The 27,168-nt window shown below is 41.5% G+C and overlaps 2 protein-coding genes across 2 annotated transcripts; one reads left to right on the top strand and one right to left on the bottom strand.

Annotated features, from left to right (window-relative positions):
* Positions 1-153: 153 nt before the first annotated feature.
* On the bottom strand, positions 154-8,371 carry LOC311054181 (transmembrane protease serine 9-like; the record flags this gene model as incomplete). Its single annotated transcript, XM_084070059.1, has 13 exons — positions 154-375; positions 995-1,140; positions 1,858-1,994; positions 2,464-2,586; positions 3,397-3,494; positions 4,391-4,479; positions 5,843-5,999; positions 6,426-6,571; positions 6,952-7,088; positions 7,319-7,441; positions 7,670-7,767; positions 8,056-8,144; positions 8,332-8,371. 13 exons carry the CDS (start codon positions 8,369-8,371, stop codon positions 154-156), a joined length of 1,605 nt encoding a protein of 534 aa, XP_083926185.1.
* Positions 8,372-9,590: 1,219 nt separating this feature from the next.
* LOC311054180 (chymotrypsin-like elastase family member 2A) lies at positions 9,591-14,805 on the top strand (the record flags this gene model as incomplete). Its single annotated transcript, XM_084070058.1, has 8 exons — positions 9,591-9,627; positions 9,913-10,001; positions 10,203-10,300; positions 11,383-11,508; positions 11,755-11,891; positions 12,304-12,449; positions 13,166-13,327; positions 14,770-14,805. The coding sequence occupies 8 exons, from the start codon at positions 9,591-9,593 to the stop codon at positions 14,803-14,805; spliced, it is 831 nt and encodes a 276-aa protein (XP_083926184.1).
* Between the last annotated feature and the right edge of the window lie 12,363 nt (positions 14,806-27,168).

Raw genomic sequence — 27,168 nt, 5'->3', positions numbered from 1 at the left:
GGCTATTCATATTTCAGGTCTACACGGGTAAATCGTAGATGTTCTTTTTAATCGTTCTTCAGTTGTTGGTCATCACCTGTGAGAGGGAACAGTAAAGCATAATTAGCTTACCACACATTTCCTGTTTTTTCAAAGCTCAAGCTTCCGTTTGCTTCATGTTGCATTGTGCGCTTTGGTAATGTCATTCCGATCATAAAAAAAAAGAAGGAAAATATTCCTCACAGTGTTGATCCAGCGAATGTAGGAGCTGACTCCTGTGAAGACGGTGGGCTTCTGGACAACATTGCAGCCCTGACCCGAACCAAAACTCACCGCACCATGAACCACCCAGGAGCCATCTGGGTTCTGGCAGTTCAGTGGGCCGCCAGAGTCTCCCTGTTGGTCAACCAGATATAGGTTAGTGCGAAAATATGCTTTACAGATGGTATCTATTTATTTTGTGCAGTTATCCAGCACATAATTGTTAAAAAAAATCAATAAATACAAAAATAAATGTATATCCAGCACACTATCTGTCAGATACTGTTCTGAATAAATGGCATGAAATGAAATGCCATCCTGCTCACTGCTCAGAAGAGGAAGAAGACTGTAGCCTCAGCCAGGTGTGTGGCTAAAACTAATATTTACATGAGTTGAATTGTTAAATTAAATATGACATAAGTACTAGTACTGTACCACTACAAGGTGATAGCTGTCATCTTAAATAAGATAAAAAAAAGTATAAAGGTTAATCAAATAAGATCTTGTTTAATGTAACATTTTAAATGGTACTTTTTTGTTTTTGAACAATGATAAAGGTATACAGTTAAAGTATTTGAGATGTGCAAGAGAAGTAAGAAACCCAATTGTGCTTATACGAAGAGCTCCCCTAAACACATCACCAGTTTGTCATGCGAAAGATTGTAGACTATTGCATATAGAGCAACCAAGAAATGTTTTGCCCCACAGTAGACATTACTGTAACATTTCCAATGAACCCCCTCATATTACTCACGTTACAGCCGGCCTTGATGCCATCTCCACCAGCACAGACCATCTTGTCGGTGGCCAGCACGTACCACCAGTCTTCCTGACTACAGGTGTCATGGTCCACCACTGGCAACAGGGCCTGCTGCAGGATATCAGCTGGGGGTCCTGAAGCTGTGAAGGAGAAGCTATCTTAACCCGGGTAAGAAGACAAGTTCCTGCTGTGATGCTACAGTTCATTATTTGCAGAGAGGTTGAAATGGAAAAACGATGGGTGGGTGGATAGAGATTATTTTCAAGTCATGTGCTTATGTGGATGAGAGAGAGAGGGTAAGACGTGCAGCGAATGCCAAGAGCCAGATTGGAACATATGACCGTACAAACTTAGGCAGCCGAGAAAGCTCCATTGATAGAGATTGTGATGCTGACATATTATCCACAGATGGATAATATGCCTATAGAGAGAGACTCACTTCGTGCTGCGATGCGTACTTTTTGAAAATCTTGAAAGTGTTTGAAAAAACATTTTGTAACAAATCTTCCGCGGCCCAATACATATTCTTTTTGGGGGTCCTTGGCACAGAAACGTTTGTCAACTACTGATTTAGAAGGCTTTTGTAGAATCGGCCTCAGGTCTTAATGGACACTTTTTCTCTTTCATTACAATTAGTGCACATTCAAGCATTTTCTTTTAGCATGGGTGACCCCAGTCAGAGCTGAACCCCCTGCACGGACTGGGTTAGTACCACAATACTCATTGATGTGCACAAAAACACATGATATTGGTGAAACATTTTCACAGATTTTTGACCAACCAGTGGCTCCATGCTTTTTGCCCTGAGGCTTTTTGCCCTCAATGCAAGTGCACCTGTTTAAAGTGCAGTCACTCACTGGATAGCCGTCCCCAGCCGCTGACGTAGCAGGGGGCTGCATGGGGCAAGACGAAGCCTGACTCGGGGAGACAGGCGGCCATGATGGTATCGGAGAAGGTGACTGGAGAGGACAGTTTTATCAGGGCAATGTCATTCCTGCAAAAGACAAAGGGTAGAACGCCAATGAAACTCATGTGAAATAATCAGCGTAATGAATTCTATATTGTCTATGTTTTATTAATATTTTGGTGCTAGGTTAAGTATGATGTATAATTATTATGGATTTTTATGGAGTGTCCAGAGCTTAAATCAGCTATGGACAGAGTTAGGTCAGGTTTATTTATTTATGCAAGGCACGATTTTCTACCATCTCTTATTTTCTTCAAAACACACATTTTGCTGCTACTACCACAACTCACACAAATCTGTACACATTATCTCTGGAGTCATGTGATCACGTGTATCACATATGTGTTAGATTTAGCAGAATCCTGATTGGCTATGAGTATGACTGACTCCCAAAGTTTGCGACCTGGCGTGGCAGGGCTCTACGCTCAGAGAGAGCCCTGCTCAGAGCACCTTAAATGAATGTGTGTGTTAATATTTAACTGAGTGTTGTTCCTACCGGCTGAGGAGAGTGTTGTAGTCATCATGGGTAATGATATTGGCTGCCCTCAGAGCAAGGGAACCCTCTTCAGTTGCCTTCAGGCTGTGCTTTCCCAACACCACTCTGTAGTTGGGGCGGGAGCTGCAGGGTGACAGATGGAGAATGTGCTGTTAGAAGATGTATTAGTGACTTTTTGTGTTGCTTGACGTTCGGTTTGTGCATAGATATTTTTATATAGAGATTTTGTTTTGTTAATCGTCCTTGGGTTTCATGAAAGGCGCTATATGAATTCAAGTTATTATTAGTATTATTATTAATAGCAGCAAACAACAACTAGTTCTGCAAATGTCATACCGTACTGAACCACTTACAATTTCCGATTTCCAATTCATCTATTCTTTTCCTATTGGTCCGGTGCATGAACAACACAGAAACCAAAACATTTGGGATGCATTGTGACGTTAAAATATAAAATCTTCCCTTTAAGACAATCAAGCTTCTCAGGCTATCTTACAACAGCCATTCAACAGAGCAGAGGACACTAATTACCTAGTAACTGATTTAGTTTTTATCCATACCCCTGCCCTCGTTGACCCTGGGGTTCATTAACTACGGTAGATGAGGTGTGGATTGGGATGTAATAAAAAATGAATCAAGCTTCCTTGGAAAATGTTACTGTAATCTAATTACACTTTTTTTAAAAATGTAATCTGGGTCGATTACGGTTCATCTGATTAGTTCATCTAAATTACATGTAGTAAGCACTGCCCAGCCCTGATAATACATACCTCACTGGTTCTCAAACTTTTACATATCAAGGTCTCCACTTAACTCTGACAAGTCTACAAATGGACATTTGACTGTCAGAGTTATGGACTAGTGAGGGTCAAGTTAGACCCCCTAAAGAAACCCAGGAGTCCCTGGAATCCTCTTTGAGAACCACTGACACACCTAATGCAGTGAGCAGCAGTAAGGACCCATTCATTAGAGATGAGGGTGCCTCCGCAGACGTGACTCCAGCGCCCACTGCCGTCCGACTGCAGAGAGATCTAAGCCAAAAGGATTAGAAGGGATAGCTGGCATTCTTATACTGGCCACTCCATGTATTATGACATACAGTACAAATGACATACAGTACAAGGACTGATTTGGAATTAGCCAAAATGTAAGGAGTTAATTTTTGTTTGAAGTTTGCTTAAAGTTTGCCATTTGATTACTTTAAAGGGGATACTCTTGGCAAGTAATACACAAAAGTAGTCTACCCTTTAAAAAGGCCTGTCATTTTGTAAATGAATGCTATAATGTAGTCATTTTGCTGTGTATTTTTACAATATCACATTTTGGAATGAAACTCCTTACAACCTACCCTACCTCTGTCCCTGCCCTAATTAAAACTGTGGAGCAATTTAACTTACATAGCCATCCATCCAAATAATCCTTAACAGAGACCCTGACACCTTTAGCTTGTGGAATCTTGCAGAGCTACCATATTTGTAATGTCAAGATTAAAACAAATGTGGCCATTGTAATTGTGTCCCATTTTCTCCCAATTGACAGGAAAAAGCTAAAGTCACAGGCAATAGTCTGGTACATATTAATATCCTGTTAACTGACATGTAAAAATTTAGTTGTATGGTAAATAAACACAGGTTTTGACTGTAGATTGTAGAGGAACATAATTTCCTGTAAGGATCGATTTAATTTAAGTCTGCTGTGTAACTTTTAAGAAAGATTGTGTAAGTCAGTAGTGTAAAGAAATGCACAACAGCTTGATTTTATAACTAGTATAGTATAAACAACTGAAGAGGGATTTTAACAATGGCAACTGTGCATACTGCACTAATGCAGGGTAGAAGAAAGATACTTGCATGCGGCGGATTCTACCCTGGCTAGTGCTATATTGCAATACTGCTGTACAGTGGGCAACATGTTTCTATGGTCTTACCTGCCAAGGCCAGCTATGAGGCTTGGCATCCTCTCCTGAAACCACCCTGGTCAGCACAGGGGGGAAGGTGGGCAGGCCGCATCCATAGGCTGAGACAAAGATAACAATGATTGCCCATTTCGGCTTTAGCGGTTTCCCTTATTGGATAAGATCTTGAGTTGAAGAAAGTGTTACTTCTTGCTAAGTTCAATATGTTTGGCTAAGCAAGCAGGGTGCCCCGCCCTTCCAGGTTGATTATATAAATGTAAAAAAAAAAAAGTTGAATTACACAATAATTGTAATAAGTTCCTTACCACCAGCTACCAGGACAGCAAGAACCACAAACCTCATCATGACTGCAGTTGAACCTTGTAGTTAGAATGCATTCGTATTTATACCAGGGGTATTCAACAAGGGGTCTGAGACCCCTAGTGGGTTCTCAGAGTTACTACAGGGGGGCTGCCACATCTTTGTGGGATAGGAAGGAACCTTTTTTTGCTCTGTTTAAACATTAACCACTTGAACTCTAGCATCCCTATTCTGGTAGGAACATTCAGAGAAAATTGTAGATCTACAGGCTCACAACACAATCGCGTTGAGAGCTTGTAGATCGGCTATGTCTGTAGAGAGAAAAAGAGCAGACCAAATACAGAGCCAAAGATCAAGTCTTGTAAGTATTGGGGATTTAAGTGGTTAAATGTCTGAAAATACGCATTAGCATGAATCCAACCTTTTAGAAAAGATGTGTAAAACAGACAAAAAAACGTCAAACAAGTTTATGAAGCTATCGATGAAATCTATGAAAAGGTTTAATCTGCAACACAATTGTATACAATATGTAGTGCGGGTCCCAGCTTCATCTCTCTCTCAGCTAAGGGGTCCTTGTCCTGAAAAACACCCTGATTTATACTGTATGATACTGAGGAAGGTCTATTCCAGGTATAACCAGTTCTTGGAAAACTGACCAAAAGATGTGGAAAGCCAAACATGAAGGGGCCACTGAGAACAGAACATGTGCTTAGTGATAGGCTTTTCCCATGACTTTCCCCATTCTATTCCTGTACTTCTTCATGTCCTTGTATAGTTTTGGAATATATTGCTAACCTAATAATGATGATGATAATAATAATAATAATAATAATAATAATAATAATAATAATAACAATAATAAAAAACAAAGAAAGGTGGCACATGTGGCAAATGTTTTTTAATTCAGTTTATTTATTTATGGACGATGGCCTTGGCTCCAAAAGTCTGTCCTCTTAATAGGCGACCATTTTCTGTGGAAGAGATGGCAGAAGCATGTTAGATTTACTAAATCAAGCCTTCAGAAAATCTGCATAATTCAAAATTAGGTGAGTCAACAATTTTCTCTAAACATATTTGCATACAGTGTTAACATATTTATAAATCTCTTTCACCTTAAAACACAAACATGTATTTTTTAGTTTAGTTTATGAGTTATTCCAGAACTTACAGAGCTGATCCAGTCCACGTAGGAGCTGACTTGTGTGAAGACGGTGGGCTTCTTGGGGAAGTTGCAGCTGAGGCCAGAGCCAAAGCTGACGATACCGTGGACCTCCCAGGCACCATCCATGTTCTTGCAGTTAAGAGGGCCACCAGAGTCGCCCTGAGCCGTGCAAGAGACACCCAATGATCACATGAACTGTGCTATTAAAACCCATTAAGACCTGAGGCCGACTCTACAAATGCCTTCTAAAACAGTAGTTCTCACACTTTCAAGATTTTTCAAAAATGTTCAAAAATAGCAGATGTACAAGCATGCACTGCGGCACGAAGTGATGCGCTGTGAGCTTGTATATCTGCTATTTTTGAATAGCCAACGCAAACATCTAAAATGCTTTCCTGATTTTAATGGGTTAACAGTCATGTATGACGTTTGAATTGCCCAAAATGAGTTTTATATTCAGATATAATTTGGGATATCTAGGTAGTCTGTTTATTATAGGCACATAATAATCGCACAGGATGCAAATTTTGCAACAATAGATATTACAGTGGCACAATCATATGATTTGTTTTTCTTTAGACTCACATTGCACCCAGACACAATCCCATCTCCACCAGCGCAGACCATTTTGTCCGACACCATAGGGCCCCACCAGTCCATCAAAATGCAGGTGGCATGGTCCACCGCGGGCAGGAGAGCCTGCTGCAGGATCTCGGCAATAGACCCTCCAGCTGTATGGAGGAGAGAGGTGAGAGGTGTGTTAACTCAGATCAGGCAGCTAGTGTAAAATGTCAGCATTTCCTACATTGTATGCAAAATCTCTAATGTCTTTGAAACATCTAGTCTAAACACTCTTTATAATAACAACATCAGATGAGATTTTTCTAAACGCTTTTTTGAGTATGAGCATAGGACATTTATATGTGTACACTAGTTTCTGGTTTGATGTATAGCGCTGAATGTGTGGCTTGTGAGTAGCAGGTGGAGGATAATGTGAGTATAGAGGGGATAGTTTGTGAGTATACTGTAGACTCTGGAGATATAAAATATGAAACAAAGGGCGTGTGAGTATAGACAGAGTTATAATCGAGAGACAACATTGGACACTGACTCTTCGTGAGTCCCCATCCAGTGACATAGCAGGGTTCATTGTGGGGAAGGAGGAAGCCAGCCTCGGGAAGACAAGCAGCCATGATGGTGTCGGTAAAGGTGACAGGGGAAGCCAGCTGGATCAGTGCAATGTCATTACTGGAGCGGATAAACACACAGAAGACACGTTACAACCATGTTGTAACAAACACAATTCTAGATCTTTGACTATTTTGTCCCAAATGTAGATGCTGGCATTGACAAAATATTCAGAAACAATATGAGCAAAATGAAATGAACAAGACACTTATTTCACAAAATATTCAGAAAATATGAAAACAAATTAACAAGTCGCTTATTTCACAGAAAAGCTTGTGGGATAAAATTACCGGATGAAGAGGGGGTTCCACTTCTCGTGAACGATAATGTTGGCAGGGGCCACAAACACTGAACCCTCCTCCGTCTGCTGCAGAATGTGCTTTCCCATGGCTACTCTGTACTCCCTGCCAGTGCTGTAAGATAATAGAGCAAAATATAAAACATATGTTACCAGAGTTATTATAGTTTTGTACTTTTTATTTGTTTTTATTTTTAATAGTTTTTTTGTTGTTGTATTTGTTCAATTCAGGTTGCTTTCAATTATTGTCCAGAGTGGGGTTGCGTGTTTCAGTTGAGTTTTAGTTTGTTTTTAAACAAGGAATTAAAGACTTCTTCTTTGTTTGGTCTCCATTGTGTCTCACCTGATGCAATGAGCTGCAGTGAGGACCCACTGGTCAGAGATCAGGGTGCCACCGCAGGTGTGTCTCCACTCACCCTCCCTGTTGTACTGCAGGGAGATCTGAAACACATGTTTTACGGTGAGTAGATGACTTTCACCTCACATGTAATGATGGCTTAACTAGTGCTATTTTGCTTCATGTCTTGATGAAATGGAGTAACAGTACCCAGCTGAGACAGTTCTTCCATCTGACATTAGGGTACAAAAGACAGCTTCATTATATGTCAGGAGGTCAGCACCCATGGATGATTTCTTACATTGGAAGGTTTTCATTGTAAAATGGAGATTTCTTACTATTACACAGACAGATGGTAAGAACAACACAGAAGATGCTGCGGTGTAGTTTACCTGCCATGGCCAGCTGTGAGCCCTGACATCCTCTCCTCCAACCACCCTGGTCACCACAGGTTGGAAGGTGGGCAGACCACACCCATAGGCTAGACAGACAGACAGAAGACGTTACAGAATATATATAGCAAAGCAACTGTCTGCTGCTTTCACCATATGACTTTCTGCAATAACTTTGTAGAAAATGCAGAAGTGTCACTCTATAATCATAAGGCAATGCACATTGCATGAGGTCGAATGTTCTAGTCAACATGTTGTAATATACTGTATGCTTACCGCCTGCAACAAGGACAGCGAGGACCACAAACTTCATCATGGCTGTATTGTCACAGTTTTTTCGCCAACACATCAGACACTTTTATACCGTTTATGATGTTTGTTGATGGCCAAAATTGGGTCAAATTCTTGGAAATTTGCCCTTTGACGGATCTAGGGGTGGAGCGAAATGGGCATCCAAATTGGCACAAATCAGACTAACAGAAGAATCTTTCCCAGCCTTCAGTGTTTAAAATGAACATACCAAGTTTAGGACCAAACATCTCTTCTGGAGAAGAATATTCCCATAACTATTAAAGCACATTTATTAATGCATCACCATTCAAGTATATTGCAAATAAGTACATCTCATCAATTTAAATCCCTAAAATAAACTGTTTATGTTTCATTTTTTGTTCATTTACATTCATGCTCAAACATTTGTGTACTCCTCAAGGCTCTGAAATTAAGGGTTGCGGTGAATCAATGCATACATTTACTGCAAATAATTGCAAAAATACATAAAAATGAAAATAACAATAATCATCATAATTATTATTATTGTTTATGTTATATTATTATTATAGTAGTAGTTGTATAATTATTAGTATCATTATAACTGTCAGTTGCTATAGAGCAGTGGTTCTCAACCTGTGGGTCAGGACCCCCAGGGGGTCCCCACATGATTTTAAAGGGATCCCCATATGACAGTGAAGTGACAATTTAAGGACTTTTAAGACCTTCTGGGAAAAAAAGGCCATTACTGCATCGAAAGTAACCAATAAACTATACTATAAAAGAGGTGAAACATTGGACAAATTGTCAAATCATATTAGAAAGAGGCTGAGCTTGTAGATCTGCCATTTTCACAATATTTATCTGTGGAACCGAGTTAAACATAATTGAATGCCTCAACTCCTACAAGTGCTTGTCAGGGTGGGGGGTCCCCAGTTCAAATATGATTTTTTGGGGGGGGGTGTCACGGCCTGAAAAGGTTGAGAACCACTGCTATCAAAGGGAGTGTGAAAATCCCCTCCTTTAAAGTTAAATAATGAAAAAACACAGGGCAGCTCCACTCAGTGACACCTGTGAATTTCACAGGGTCAGGAGTTGAGGAGATAAGATGTTCTTTTGGGGTTATTTATGTACAAGGTTGTCACAGTGGCAAAAGGGGGAAAAATACTCGCTGACCACTGACCAGAACAGCTCAGCAAGTCAGCAAGTTAATTTGCTATATAAGGAGGACTGGTCACAAGAAACCTGTACTGAAAACGGTCAACATGAAGTTCTTGATTCTGGCATTGTTTGTTGCTGGCGGTAAGCTCTAACAGGCAATCAATTATCCAAAACTGAGTAGAGTGATCATTTCAGATACAACCTTCCTACCAACCACTGCCTGTATTTTCATTAAATATTTCAACTGTAAATGAAACAAATGTGAATAATTTTTGTTCTGAACTTCTAAATTAGTAGTAGCGATATATTTTCTGTCAGTTTAAAAATTAAAGTGACATTATTGGAAGCTCTTTTGAGCTAATATATGTTTGACATGACCAAGATATTTGAGCAAAAATTATGATATATTTCGCTGTTGTCTCTCAGCCTACGGGTGTGGCGTGCCCACCAACCCCCCCACCCTTACCAAGGTGGTCGGTGGAGACGATGTCCGTGAGAACAGCTTCCCCTGGCAGGTACGTTACTTGTTCAAAACCCATGGATCTCACATTTCAAGATAAATGTTTTAATTGTCACTCACCGAAAATAACTGGTTCTTAGCTCTAAATCTTATTTTCGGTGAGCAACGTTGCCGTACGACCAAGCTGGACTTCAGTATTTAGCCTTCACCTAAAATATACATATTTAAGGTGCTTTTGAATTTTGCTTTTCTTCAGGTGTCTCTGCAGTACCAGAGCGGCAGCAACTTCTACCACACCTGTGGAGGTACTCTGATTGGCAGCCAGTGGGTCCTGACCGCTGCTCACTGCATCAGGTAAGACATGATTGTGTGTGTGTGTGTGTGTGTGTGTGTGTGTGTGTGTGTGTGTGTGTGTGTGTGTGTGTGTGTGTGTGTGTGTGTGTGTGTGTGTGTGTGTGTGTGTGTGTGTGTGTGTGTGTGTGTGTGTGTGTGTGTGTGTGTTTAACCTGGGCCCTATACTCCTGTGTCAGTTGTTTCAGGAAAATAAGAATTTAAAATGCGCAAAAAAGACAAACATATACAGTAGCTGCTACTATTTTTTCCCTAAAAGAAAGTGAAAATATCTTACAATGAGCTGTAGTTGACATTTTTGATCAAGTCACTTTGACAATATTCTCTGGCATATATCTGTATTGCAAGTGGTTGTTGCTGATATTCTTGTGACCAAATTTGACTGGGAGACAGTCATCTAGCATATTTTCATTTACATTCTTTCATGTCATATGAAAGCAATCATAGCAAAATAATGATACATTGTTTAATAAGATTGAGTGAATAGTTTTGAAGCAAATGCTAGCTCTAACTTATATCTTAACTACATGTTTATGCATTTATTTCATATTTACATGTCGATTTAAGCTCTGACATTTATGTCAGACATGCATAGTATGTGAAGAGTCTTAACTGGGCTATTAACTCATTTTGGATTAATAAAACGTTTTTTGCACAAAAAAAAAAGTTTTCCTGCTTTCCTGAAGAAAGGGCACCAGGGAGATGACTTTTTCCCAGTCAAATTTGGTCACCTATAATAGTCCATTGTAGAAAAATATTAACATTGATGTAATGGCTAATATATTAAAAACAGATTTTTTTTTTATAGGATTAGGAACTGTTTGGTGCCTAATTTATACATTGTTATAAGACAAAGTGAATAGTTTGACCTTTCATGAATTTTGAGAAAAGGTCACATTTTTACCTTTTAATCTAGTAATTGGGATTTAAAATGGATAACTCTGCATTGTTCCATTCAACCTCCCGAATTGTTATACTTTTCAATTTTTTGGAAACTCAAAAGTTATAAAAGAAAAAAAAATGCTCTTGAATAGCTTCTATCAACCCTGACAGCTGTTTTTGTGTATTGTGTGGTGACTCTGTAGCAGTCGCAACACCTACAGAGTCTATCTTGGCAAGCACAATCTGAAGGACAACAATGAGGCCGGTTCCATCGCCCTCAGCCCTGAGAAGATCGTTGTCCACCCACAGTGGGACTCTTACAGGATCCGGTAGGCATGACCATTTTCTCAACTCCCCATGAGCATCTTAAGATTGAAATTCCTTTTTTCAAGACAACCTGACCAAGTCTATAGTTAACATTGCCATGGCTATAGTACAGCCAATGACCTATAATAAAATATTATTGTATTTCAACCCTATTGTTATTAGTAAAGAAGTCAAACATTTTTTCTAAATTCTGTGCAGTTAACTATACAAAGTAATACACTAAATGTGTATTAATATGTGTGTTCCAGCAACGACATTGCCCTGATCAAGCTGGCCATGCCCGTGACCTTCTCCGACTCCATCATGGCTGCCTGTCTCCCTGACTCTGGCTACGTCATGCCCGATAAGACCACCTGCTACGTTACTGGCTGGGGACGTCTCTGGAGTACGTTTTACCAAACTTTATTTATATAGTACATTTCATACAGCAAGTACAACTCAATGTGCTTCACAGAAAATAATGCTTTAATGAAAGGAAATAAAATAAATGAAAAATAATAAGAAATATGTAAAAATACAAATCAAATATGTAAAAATGTTTTATCAGCTGTCAGTCACAGCTGACATCATTTACATCCTTTCTTGGTGAACTTTAGAGTTTTAATTGTCTTTTTCTGATCATAATATAGAGTAGTTTCATGTTCGTATAAACCCCTCTTATAATTCATCACAACAATCACCACAAAAAACATCAACAGTAACCTTGGTGAAAGGTATTTGTAGTGACAGAACAGCACAGCTCTGTTTAAATAGAATATAATCAAGCATTAATCTGAATATCCTGTTCTTTTCTATAGCCGGTGGTCCCATTGCTGACATCCTGCAGCAGGCTCTCCTCCCTGTGGTCAGCCACGCCAACTGCAGCAAGTCTGACTGGTGGGGCAGCCTGGTGACCAACAACATGATCTGCGCTGGAGGAGATGGTCAGCTGGCTAGCTGCAACGTAAGTCAGAAGAGCTTTTTGTTATGGCACATAATTTTAATGTTATATAAAATGTATACATTTCTTACTATTCACATTTGAACCCATTATGACCTGAGGACATTTCTACAAAATGTCTTCTAAATCCAAACAGTTTTCTGATAAACGTATGTTGCCAATGATAAGTGGTGCTCAAACGTTTTCGTGTCAAGGACCCCCAAAATTGTATGTATTTGGCTGCGGACCACGATCTCTAAATATTTTGTTCCAGGGACCCCCAGAAGCAAAGATTTATTTGAGTTAAGAATGTATATATTCAAATATTTGCACAAATTCTTAAGATCTTTTTCAAAAATAGCAGATCTACAAGCTCATAACATGGCACGAAGTGATTGTATATGTGCTATTTTTGAATGGCCAAAGTATAAAATAAAACTTTGAGAACCAATGTGCTATAGCACTAAGAAATGAGCAGACAAAATTGGAACTGGAACACTATAAAACTTTAAGCTGAGAAAAGGGTACACTTTCCTGAATGGTAGAAAATATTCAACCCACCTGAAAATGTATTTTCTGCTTATCAAAGAGCTGGAGAGATGGGGAGACCTCTGTTACTGAACAAACACTAGTCTATGACAATGATTACTATCAGAATAATGCAATGGTATTGCACATACAAGGTTTCCACCCGACAGCAACGATATGTACATTTTATACTAACATTTTCAACCTTTTAGGGAGACTCTGGTGGCCCCCTGAACTGCCAGAACCCTGATGGCTCCTGGGACGTCCACGGTGTGGTCAGCTTCGGCTCCAGCATGGGCTGCAACTACCCCAAGAAACCCTCTGTGTTCACCCGCGTCAGCGCCTACATGTCCTGGATCAACAACGTAAGTGCCGTTAATAGCAGTGCTTCTCAAACCTTTTCATGTCAAGGACCCCCAAATGTATATGTATTTGGCTGCGGACCCCCATCTCCAAAAATATTTTGTGCCAGGGACCTCCAGAAGCAGAGATTTCAGTTTAAAATGTTCGCTTAAAAAATAAGTAAATATATATATATATAGAGATTTGCAAAAAAAATAGTAGATCTGCAAGCTCATAGCGTGTTGTGCTGTGCTTTGAGCTTGCTATTTTTGAATAGCCAAAGTATAAAATATGGTTAAAGTGGTTAAAAGGATTGTTGTCCCCCCAGGACCACTTTGAGAACCAGTGTTTTATAGTACAGTATTTAGCGTTAATGTGCCATTTCAATGATGCTGAGTTTTATCCTATAATCTATCCTTTTATCTATATGCCGTATAATGCATTAAAGTTGTAAATACATATAATCAAACCATAACATTTGTATTTTACATTTGAACCATTTTGCTAAAGCGTATAAGTAAGGATTCTTAAAGTTGACTGAACTGAGATTACAGTATGTCCAGAAATAATGGTTTAGTATTTCTCCTGCTTTAAATACAGTATGTGGCTGAGTCTGGAAATCATACTAATTATATTCTTACTACGTAAGAAGCACACAGGCGGAGTGCCAGAGTCTCTGGATAATTGCTTATAAAAATGCTTTTATGTTTTACATTTTCCAGGTGATGACCACAAACTAAGGTGCATGGGATGTCCAACTTGGTTGTTACATAATCAACATCATGTATCATGAAATAAAGGATGTCGACAAAATACTGACTGTTCTTTTTCAGTTATTTTTTCTTTCTCAAAATCATATTATTTATCTAATTATAGCCTTAATGGACCCTTCGCTAAACCCCACCCCAAAAGTGATTGTCCAATGCCAGTTTAGCAACCGTTGCTAAGCTGGCATATGGTCTGGCAAGTTTATTTCGCCCGCACACACGCAATCATTTGCAACATAATAGCAAGAATAGCAATACCACAATAACAGATTCCACATACCCAAACCCGTTGGTGGGTGCTTTTCCCAAGCTGAAATATGCGCTTAAACTGCAAGGCGGCAGGGCTGTGTTGTTCAACACATACACAGCTTAACATCGGGAAAGTTACAGTACACGACTCACTCGCCCAGGTGGTGTCAATAATACTAATCACCGTAATCATAACAAAATTCAGAATCACAGCGCTGCCTGTTTCGGATTTTCGAAGTATATTAATTCAATGAACGAGTCAGGACTTCTGTACTCTATTCAGAACCTTGGTGTTGTCCTAGACAGTTAGCTCTCATTCAGAACCTTGGTGTTGTCCTGGACAGTCAGCTCTCATTCAGAACCTTGGTGTTGTCCTGGACAGTCAGCTCTCATTCAGAACCTTGGTGTTGTCCTGGACAGTCAGCTCTCATTCAGAACCTTGGTGTTGTCCTGGACAGTTAGCTCTCATTCAGAACCTGGTGTTGTCCTGTTGACAGTCAGCTCTCATTCAAGGCACACATTGCAACGTACGGCCACTCGATCCTGTAGGTTTACACTCTATATTATAGAGTGTAAACCTACAGGATCGAGCGCCAGTTGCCCATGTATGTTATAGAGTCTATAACATACATGGGCAACTGGCGCCTTCACTTAATGTGGCCCGCAGGTTGATATCAGAATACTGATATATTATTGATTTCAGCTGTTTACAATTCCAAACATGCAAACATGACCTGCGACGCGTTTTGAGCTCATAGATCTGCTGTTTTTGCTACTTTTGTGTGATATAGAATGGCCCGTATATGCAATGTGGCCCTCTGGAGTGAGTGTGAAAATATAGTGGCCCTCTCCATCATCAAAGTTGCCCACCCCTGCTCTATAACATTCGAAGGATCAGACCCTTTCTCACCCAGGAGTCAGCCCAGCTCCTTATCCTGGCTTCAGTCATATCAAAACTTGACTACTGTAACTCGCTCCGTACTGGCCTCACGGCATGTGCACTTAAGCCCCATCAAATAAAGCATGCCTGGTCTTCAACTAGCTAACTAGTTTTCAGGTCTCCCCCCTTTTCAGCTCCCCCCATTGGCTCCCAGTTGCTGCCTGCACCGAGTACAAAACACTGATGCTGGCCTACAAAGCAACCAAAGTCATAGTCCCCCCATATACAGTATATATATATATATATATACAGTACGTTGCAGTACTGATACTTTTACTTAAGTAAAACATTTGTGTACTTTTTCCACTGACTGCACCCACTTTGAGAAAACCTGCCATAGAAGCCAGGTTTAATATAGGCTCTATGCACAGCAGCCATATTATCACTTCCTTCACAGGTGTTACCAATGATACTAATGAAGGCTCTGTTCCATTTAGTGTAGCACAGTGGTGTCCACAATCCCCATTACTGTAAGGGGCCATTTGGAAGCCCATGAGGGTCCCTGGACCCCAACTGTAGACCCACTGGTGTAACAGAGTCAGAGTGTTTCCAGTGGGCCAACATGCACAATATCAGCACCCTGACTCTATTTGACCAGAATGGAACAGAGCCTTCATTAGTATCATTGGTAACACCTGTGAATGTCTTCATAATATGGCTGCTGTGAATAGAGCCAATTGCTCCACACTCGGAAGCAGGGGGGAGGGGAGGGGAGGGGAGGGGAGGGGAGGGGCGGGGCGGGGCGGGGCTATTTGAAACACAAATTATCGGGCCCGCCCCCTCTCTCACAAATACACCGACCGACAAATACACTGACAGACACTCAGCTCTGCAATGTTTCGAAGTAAAAAGAGTGAACTAAACAACTCATAATGTTTACCAGGGTGGTAAAAAAAAAGCTGCTAAAACCAGACCGTGGAAACACAATGAATTATCTCCAACCGACAAAAACGGAGGTGAGTTTCTACAGTAGCCCTGAAACTAGCTCCAATCGGAACCTCACCCTCCGCTGTATAGCTCTCGGAGCTACATAGCGGAGGGAGAGGTACTAAATGGGGCTACCCTGAAACATGACTCGAGTCATACCATGACAGTCATGGAACCACTTGTTCCTGGTTTGCGATTTTTTTTTACATTTACAACAATCGGGTGCATTTCTCCTTTCCGACATGTCGCCTTTCCGACGTTGACGAACCCTATACCTAACCCTAACCCTAACAAAGACACACTATTGACCAGTAGTCACAGGGAAGGTTAGTTGGGGTACACGCAGTCCCCACAAACATCATTTACGATTCTGTCCCTATCGGTACATAACTCGGACGGCGCTGAGTCGACTAGCAGCCCTTCGGCCGGTCGTTGCGGGCACTCGCGCCTGGAGGCGCTCGGGCGCAACTCCTCGGCCTCAAGGTCTGCTGAGTCGGCGCGCCTCCGTCATGGTCCATAACTGTATTTGTTCTCTTAAATCTTTTATTGAGTCCTAATCCTGTACCATTCTTATAATGACATTATGGATGATTTTTTGGTATGCGGTCCAGATGGGACTCAGGATGACTGGACTTACCTGCCATGCACAGTCCCCAGTGAACATTTCTCACAAAGTTCACTGGCATTTCTATTTCATATTATAAATTGTAAACATGCCCAAAAACCTAAACCTTAAAGAAAGGTGAAATGGTTAACCCTAATTGGAAAAAAATGTTTTTCCCCCCCTCCCTCCAGGAAAGGGGTAACAGCCAAAAAGGGCTTAGGGCAAAGATTTAGAATGTAGTCTAAAGGAATACTTAATTAAACAGAATGTGACATTATATGGACCTTAAAATTAAAGAGTAGCAGGATCCCAAAAAGACTTTCTTTCAAAAATAAGATGGCGAGAGCAAAAATTCCTTGCTCTGCCTTTTTCTGAAAGGATGACCTTTCTAAAAAGGCTTAGCACTGAAGTCCGACCCTAACCATTCCCTAACCAGCGAGTACCTCAAACATTTGAAAGAGAGTCTACAAAGATCCTGTTCTCTTTTATTTTTTTTAAAAATCTCACAGGAGAACAAGCCATGCTCACTCCAGAGACACAGAGTGAAAATGAAGAAAATAAACCACACCCATAGATACACTGATTGGACAAAAGAAAACAAAGGCCATCCAGCCACACCCCAAAACAATTTGATAGGCTAAAACAAAACAAAGCCACACCCACCTCCCAATGCATAAATACAAGAGCAGGAGGACCATTCAATTATTCTCACAAGGAGGATCACAACAGCCTGACGAAGAACAACAGAGTTCGAAACGTTGCAAATATGAACCAGCTAGGAGCAAACAGATATCAGGAAACCAGGAACCAGGAGAGGCCTGGTCCATGGAACGGACCACCAGGAATGAGAGATCAGACCTGGAGCCACAGAAGAGATCACCCATACCCTTGGGACCAGGGGAACCGCTGGAACCAGCCGAGCCAGTGGACCCATCAGCGGAATCACTGGCCTCAATGGGATTGGAACCAGAGACCTGACCACAGAGTATCGCACCCTCACCCTGGTCAAAACCACAGACTAGGCACCAGAGGAGACAGGAACCAGACAGGTACAGAGGAACAGAACACACCCACACACATAGACCCCCTTGAAAGGGACCAATTCCTTAAAACAATTAGATTAATAAACAAATTCATAGTCTCCACACATCACCTCCAGAACATAACAGGTTCTGAAAAGGTACCAGCCAGCATAGCCAAAAAGACACAAGAATTAATGACCTTAATTAAACCGGCACAGCCAAGCCCAAACACCGCCCTTATGCTGGAAGGGAATGCAAAAAATTGGCAATACACCACTCTTTTGATTCTTGAAAATCACTACAGGGCCCTTTTGACAAAAATTAAACAAGAGCTCGCCGACTGCTTAACAGAGGAATGGAAAAAGGCTTTTTCCATAGCGACCAAATGGGCAAGAAAAAATCTAGGCAAAAGATTAAAACAAACAGACATAAATCAAGCCCTTACAACAATCGCTGAGCTGAGACCAAACACACCCCCACCCTCCACCCCCCACCCTCCAATCTCTCCCGACACCCGTGTCCCCACCCCTACCCCAACACCCCACACTCCTCCAATCCCAAACAACCCTTCCACAATCCCTCCCCAAACCCATTCCTCCCAAACCACAGGCCCACCGGAAAGGGACACCAGAAGAATAACCACACCAGGACCCAACACCACTCAACCAGGAAGAACCCTCACAGTCCAAGCACAGGTGACCCAGGAGATGGGACCCCCAGAACTACACCGGACACAGGAAAACTTTCCAGACCTAGCGGCACCACCAAAGAAAACCACACCACCAAAACAGCAGAGGAAGAAAAGGAGGACCCAAAGAACACAGGAGGACCCCGACCAAATCTCCCCAGCGCCCAGCCAACCTACGGAGACACAAACCAACCCAGACACCACATCACAAGAAGCCATCCAGGAAAGACCAGAACACGAGGACACCAACAACACAAACGAGGGAGAGGATGCACTGATAGAACCACACACGCACCCAGGGTCCAAATTCAAGAAGAATTGGAGACTTAACCCAGATAAGAAGATCCTGATTTTCGGTGACTCAAACCTGGCAAGGATCCCGCCTTTTGCCAGAAGGAAGGACGACATCCAGATCGAAAGCTTCCCAGGGATGGACTTCAAATCCTGCCTGGAACTACTGAAGGAACACACCAGGATAAACAAAGAGGTAGCACACTGCCTCATATCAGTAGGTATCAACAACAGACAAAACAAAACAGACGAAACAGCACATAAAACAATGTTGCAATCCATCCACTGGGCTACCAAAAAATTTCCTTGTGCCAGCATACACATAGCTTTGATTAACTACTCAGACCAACTCAGGGTACTAGAACAGAAGAGACTAGACAACCTAAACAGGTCTATCTCACGGGTAAAACACACCCCCAAATTGGAAGACAGGGATTTCAAAACCGAAAGGGACAAAATACACTGGGTACCACAAACAGCCAAAGCAATGGTTGAGAATTGGATTACTAGTTTAAACTGGAATGCCCTGCAAGGCTAATACAGACGGGGCTAAAATCAAACATAATTAACCTATCACACTATTTCAAACCAGACCAAGCCCAAAGAGACGTTTTGGAGAAAGGATTATCATTTGTTCCCACGTTGGACATCTACAAACAACAGACCAAACAACTGGAAAAAGATGTATCAGATTATCACAGAAGGATAAAATTAGCCACTCATTTTGGAATGGGAGAGAGGGGAGAAATAACACCGTTCCAGACAAGATCCTCCTGGGAACCAACAGACGGCTCCCTCCCAGACAGCCTTAAACTACTACTCAGAGAAGACAGCAAGATTTTGAACAAGATCCCAGGACACTTGAAAGAAACAGACAACCTCACAAGACCACAGGTAAGAGCACTTAGACAACTAGCAAAAAATAAAGACATTATAATCAAACCAGCAGATAAGGGATCCTCCATCGTAATAATGGACCGATACCAGTACATTTTTGAAGCAGAGAGACAACTTAGTAATGAAAACCATTACAAAGAATTGAAGGAACCAATCTACAAAAACACAGCAATTGAAGCTAAGAGGATTATAAAACAAATGAAAGAGAAAAAATTAATAAGTAGCAAACAAGAGACCTACCTCTCGGGTCAAGACACACCGCGACCAAGGGTCTTCTATCTATTGCCAAAAATACATAAAGCACCCGACACATGGACCATACCATTCGAAATCCCACCAGGCAGACCAATAGTTTCTGACTGTGGCAGTGAAACCTATCAGACAGCAGAATTTATTGAATATTTTCTGAACCCCCTCTCAACCCAACATCCGAGCTACGTGAAAGACACTTATGACTTTGTTGAAAAAATCAAGAAAATAACAATGCCACAAGCGGCCTTTTTATTCTCAATTGATATTGACAGCTTATATACCAACATTGAGACAGCTGCAGGATTAAAAGCAGTGAAAGATATTTTCAACAAATATCCAGATAGGGGGCGGCCAGATGCTGAATTATTAGAATTATTAAGTCTTAATCTGACCAAGAACGACTTTGAATTTAACAATAAGTTTTATTTACAAACAAAGGGCACAGCAATGGGAAAACGTTTTGCTCCATCCTACGCGAACATCTACATGGCAATGTGGGAAAACACAGCTTTAAAAAAATGTATTCTAAAACCAACCCACTATTTTAGATTCTTGGATGATATCTTTGGGATTTGGGAGCACTCCAAGGAGGATTTTGAAGACTTTATTAAAGTTCTAAACACACACCACCGATCCATCACTATAAAATTTGTCACAGACACAAACAAAATAGATTTCTTGGATGTAACCGTCTTCAAGGGCCCACTGTTTAACACCAGTGGAAAGTTAGATCTCAAAGTCTACTTTAAAGAAACAGACACTCACGCTCTCCTACATAAAACCTCATTCCACCCACCACACTGTTACACAGGGATTGTTAAATCACAGCTACTACGATTCCATAGAATCTGCACACAAGAACAGGATTTTAAGACAGCCTGCAAGATCTTATTCTGCGCCCTACGAAAAAGAGGTTACACAAGGACCTTCCTACGAAAAGCCCAAGACACCTTTCTGGAAGTAAAGGAAAAATACCAGGGCCCAAAACTGGCCTTGGTCACTACCTACTCCTCACAAAGCAAATTAGCCAACACCAGGATAAAAAGAAATTTCCAAAACAGAGGAAACACACTTTTAAATGGGTGTAAAATCATTTCAGCCTATAGGAAAAACAAGAACCTCAAAGATTACCTAGTCCACAGCACTCTTAAAGGAACGAATAGACCAACTAACAAGAGACCAGATTACTTCAAAACAGCCCAAATGGTAACCAACAGGCACAACAAAAGAGTGTTTGGCATTAAACAAAGAATGCAGGCTAACACTAAAAACTGTATTTACTTAATCACCTGCACCAAGTGTGGCCTTCAATATGTGGGTGAAACACAAAACACAATCGCCACCAGATTAAACCAACATAGATATAATATAAACAATGGCAAGAAGACCAATTTGATAATTGTTCAACACTTTATGACACATGGAATAAACTCCCTAAAAGTCACTGGCTTAGATCATAACCCAAATTGGACAACAGGACAGAGACAATATAACGAAAGACAATGGATAAAAAGATTGGACACAATTTTTCCAGAAGGACTGAATATGACAAACACCAGAAACACACAAACCAACCCTTCTTAATTCACCCAAATTAACTCACAGAAACACACAAAGAGACCACCAGGTACTTAGAGAACTAAAAGAACAAAGACCCACCAGAGAAAGGAGGAATAACACCCGACCATTAAGGACAATCACAGACACGTCAACGACCCTAGGGGAAGGCAAGGGGCTTCTCCCTGACCCATAGCTTAAAGACCCAAATAGGTGTGAGGGTGATCAACCCAAATGCCCACTCACGCCTTCAAAAGGACTAAGTGGGCCAAGACACACACAATCAAACAATGGACCTAGGAAGACTTAGATGAACAAATGTGAAATAATAAGGACCTTAAAATTAAAAGGGGTTAAGGCCCTCATTACTCTAACCCCAACCCCTGTAGCAGAAATGGAGAATTGTATCAGTCCCAACAAAGACACACTATTGACCAGTAGTCACAGGGAAGGTTAGTTGGGGTACACGCAGTCCCCACAAACATCATTTACGATTCTGTCCCTATCGGTACATAACTCGGACGGCGCTGAGTCGACTAGCAGCCCTTCGGCCGGTCGTTGCGGGCACTCGCGCCTGGAGGCGCTCGGGCGCAACTCCTCGGCCTCAAGGTCTGCTGAGTCGGCGCGCCTCCGTCATGGTCCATAACTGTATTTGTTCTCTTAAATCTTTTATTGAGTCCTAATCCTGTACCATTCTTATAATGACATTATGGATGATTTTTTGGTATGCGGTCCAGATGGGACTCAGGATGACTGGACTTACCTGCCATGCACAGTCCCCAGTGAACATTTCTCACAAAGTTCACTGGCATTTCTATTTCATATTATAAATTGTAAACATGCCCAAAAACCTAAACCTTAAAGAAAGGTGAAATGGTTAACCCTAATTGGAAAAAAATGTTTTTCCCCCCCTCCCTCCAGGAAAGGGGTAACAGCCAAAAAGGGCTTAGGGCAAAGATTTAGAATGTAGTCTAAAGGAATACTTAATTAAACAGAATGTGACATTATATGGACCTTAAAATTAAAGAGTAGCAGGATCCCAAAAAGACTTTCTTTCAAAAATAAGATGGCGAGAGCAAAAATTCCTTGCTCTGCCTTTTTCTGAAAGGATGACCTTTCTAAAAAGGCTTAGCACTGAAGTCCGACCCTAACCATTCCCTAACCAGCGAGTACCTCAAACATTTGAAAGAGAGTCTACAAAGATCCTGTTCTCTTTTATTTTTTTTAAAAATCTCACAGGAGAACAAGCCATGCTCACTCCAGAGACACAGAGTGAAAATGAAGAAAATAAACCACACCCATAGATACACTGATTGGACAAAAGAAAACAAAGGCCATCCAGCCACACCCCAAAACAATTTGATAGGCTAAAACAAAACAAAGCCACACCCACCTCCCAATGCATAAATACAAGAGCAGGAGGACCATTCAATTATTCTCACAAGGAGGATCACAACAGCCTGACGAAGAACAACAGAGTTCGAAACGTTGCAAATATGAACCAGCTAGGAGCAAACAGATATCAGGAAACCAGGAACCAGGAGAGGCCTGGTCCATGGAACGGACCACCAGGAATGAGAGATCAGACCTGGAGCCACAGAAGAGATCACCCATACCCTTGGGACCAGGGGAACCGCTGGAACCAGCCGAGCCAGTGGACCCATCAGCGGAATCACTGGCCTCAATGGGATTGGAACCAGAGACCTGACCACAGAGTATCGCACCCTCACCCTGGTCAAAACCACAGACTAGGCACCAGAGGAGACAGGAACCAGACAGGTACAGAGGAACAGAACACACCCACACACATAGACCCCCTTGAAAGGGACCAATTCCTTAAAACAATTAGATTAATAAACAAATTCATAGTCTCCACACATCACCTCCAGAACATAACAGGTTCTGAAAAGGTACCAGCCAGCATAGCCAAAAAGACACAAGAATTAATGACCTTAATTAAACCGGCACAGCCAAGCCCAAACACCGCCCTTATGCTGGAAGGGAATGCAAAAAATTGGCAATACACCACTCTTTTGATTCTTGAAAATCACTACAGGGCCCTTTTGACAAAAATTAAACAAGAGCTCGCCGACTGCTTAACAGAGGAATGGAAAAAGGCTTTTTCCATAGCGACCAAATGGGCAAGAAAAAATCTAGGCAAAAGATTAAAACAAACAGACATAAATCAAGCCCTTACAACAATCGCTGAGCTGAGACCAAACACACCCCCACCCTCCACCCCCCACCCTCCAATCTCTCCCGACACCCGTGTCCCCACCCCTACCCCAACACCCCACACTCCTCCAATCCCAAACAACCCTTCCACAATCCCTCCCCAAACCCATTCCTCCCAAACCACAGGCCCACCGGAAAGGGACACCAGAAGAATAACCACACCAGGACCCAACACCACTCAACCAGGAAGAACCCTCACAGTCCAAGCACAGGTGACCCAGGAGATGGGACCCCCAGAACTACACCGGACACAGGAAAACTTTCCAGACCTAGCGGCACCACCAAAGAAAACCACACCACCAAAACAGCAGAGGAAGAAAAGGAGGACCCAAAGAACACAGGAGGACCCCGACCAAATCTCCCCAGCGCCCAGCCAACCTACGGAGACACAAACCAACCCAGACACCACATCACAAGAAGCCATCCAGGAAAGACCAGAACACGAGGACACCAACAACACAAACGAGGGAGAGGATGCACTGATAGAACCACACACGCACCCAGGGTCCAAATTCAAGAAGAATTGGAGACTTAACCCAGATAAGAAGATCCTGATTTTCGGTGACTCAAACCTGGCAAGGATCCCGCCTTTTGCCAGAAGGAAGGACGACATCCAGATCGAAAGCTTCCCAGGGATGGACTTCAAATCCTGCCTGGAACTACTGAAGGAACACACCAGGATAAACAAAGAGGTAGCACACTGCCTCATATCAGTAGGTATCAACAACAGACAAAACAAAACAGACGAAACAGCACATAAAACAATGTTGCAATCCATCCACTGGGCTACCAAAAAATTTCCTTGTGCCAGCATACACATAGCTTTGATTAACTACTCAGACCAACTCAGGGTACTAGAACAGAAGAGACTAGACAACCTAAACAGGTCTATCTCACGGGTAAAACACACCCCCAAATTGGAAGACAGGGATTTCAAAACCGAAAGGGACAAAATACACTGGGTACCACAAACAGCCAAAGCAATGGTTGAGAATTGGATTACTAGTTTAAACTGGAATGCCCTGCAAGGCTAATACAGACGGGGCTAAAATCAAACATAATTAACCTATCACACTATTTCAAACCAGACCAAGCCCAAAGAGACGTTTTGGAGAAAGGATTATCATTTGTTCCCACGTTGGACATCTACAAACAACAGACCAAACAACTGGAAAAAGATGTATCAGATTATCACAGAAGGATAAAATTAGCCACTCATTTTGGAATGGGAGAGAGGGGAGAAATAACACCGTTCCAGACAAGATCCTCCTGGGAACCAACAGACGGCTCCCTCCCAGACAGCCTTAAACTACTACTCAGAGAAGACAGCAAGATTTTGAACAAGATCCCAGGACACTTGAAAGAAACAGACAACCTCACAAGACCACAGGTAAGAGCACTTAGACAACTAGCAAAAAATAAAGACATTATAATCAAACCAGCAGATAAGGGATCCTCCATCGTAATAATGGACCGATACCAGTACATTTTTGAAGCAGAGAGACAACTTAGTAATGAAAACCATTACAAAGAATTGAAGGAACCAATCTACAAAAACACAGCAATTGAAGCTAAGAGGATTATAAAACAAATGAAAGAGAAAAAATTAATAAGTAGCAAACAAGAGACCTACCTCTCGGGTCAAGACACACCGCGACCAAGGGTCTTCTATCTATTGCCAAAAATACATAAAGCACCCGACACATGGACCATACCATTCGAAATCCCACCAGGCAGACCAATAGTTTCTGACTGTGGCAGTGAAACCTATCAGACAGCAGAATTTATTGAATATTTTCTGAACCCCCTCTCAACCCAACATCCGAGCTACGTGAAAGACACTTATGACTTTGTTGAAAAAATCAAGAAAATAACAATGCCACAAGCGGCCTTTTTATTCTCAATTGATATTGACAGCTTATATACCAACATTGAGACAGCTGCAGGATTAAAAGCAGTGAAAGATATTTTCAACAAATATCCAGATAGGGGGCGGCCAGATGCTGAATTATTAGAATTATTAAGTCTTAATCTGACCAAGAACGACTTTGAATTTAACAATAAGTTTTATTTACAAACAAAGGGCACAGCAATGGGAAAACGTTTTGCTCCATCCTACGCGAACATCTACATGGCAATGTGGGAAAACACAGCTTTAAAAAAATGTATTCTAAAACCAACCCACTATTTTAGATTCTTGGATGATATCTTTGGGATTTGGGAGCACTCCAAGGAGGATTTTGAAGACTTTATTAAAGTTCTAAACACACACCACCGATCCATCACTATAAAATTTGTCACAGACACAAACAAAATAGATTTCTTGGATGTAACCGTCTTCAAGGGCCCACTGTTTAACACCAGTGGAAAGTTAGATCTCAAAGTCTACTTTAAAGAAACAGACACTCACGCTCTCCTACATAAAACCTCATTCCACCCACCACACTGTTACACAGGGATTGTTAAATCACAGCTACTACGATTCCATAGAATCTGCACACAAGAACAGGATTTTAAGACAGCCTGCAAGATCTTATTCTGCGCCCTACGAAAAAGAGGTTACACAAGGACCTTCCTACGAAAAGCCCAAGACACCTTTCTGGAAGTAAAGGAAAAATACCAGGGCCCAAAACTGGCCTTGGTCACTACCTACTCCTCACAAAGCAAATTAGCCAACACCAGGATAAAAAGAAATTTCCAAAACAGAGGAAACACACTTTTAAATGGGTGTAAAATCATTTCAGCCTATAGGAAAAACAAGAACCTCAAAGATTACCTAGTCCACAGCACTCTTAAAGGAACGAATAGACCAACTAACAAGAGACCAGATTACTTCAAAACAGCCCAAATGGTAACCAACAGGCACAACAAAAGAGTGTTTGGCATTAAACAAAGAATGCAGGCTAACACTAAAAACTGTATTTACTTAATCACCTGCACCAAGTGTGGCCTTCAATATGTGGGTGAAACACAAAACACAATCGCCACCAGATTAAACCAACATAGATATAATATAAACAATGGCAAGAAGACCAATTTGATAATTGTTCAACACTTTATGACACATGGAATAAACTCCCTAAAAGTCACTGGCTTAGATCATAACCCAAATTGGACAACAGGACAGAGACAATATAACGAAAGACAATGGATAAAAAGATTGGACACAATTTTTCCAGAAGGACTGAATATGACAAACACCAGAAACACACAAACCAACCCTTCTTAATTCACCCAAATTAACTCACAGAAACACACAAAGAGACCACCAGGTACTTAGAGAACTAAAAGAACAAAGACCCACCAGAGAAAGGAGGAATAACACCCGACCATTAAGGACAATCACAGACACGTCAACGACCCTAGGGGAAGGCAAGGGGCTTCTCCCTGACCCATAGCTTAAAGACCCAAATAGGTGTGAGGGTGATCAACCCAAATGCCCAC

This window comes from Gymnoscopelus microlampas (assembly GCF_963454915.1).
Source record: "Gymnoscopelus microlampas genome assembly, chromosome: 10".
Lineage (NCBI taxonomy): Eukaryota > Metazoa > Chordata > Actinopteri > Myctophiformes > Myctophidae > Gymnoscopelus > Gymnoscopelus microlampas.
Note: the sequence above shows the minus strand (reverse complement) of the source record. Positions and strands in the feature narration are given on the sequence as shown.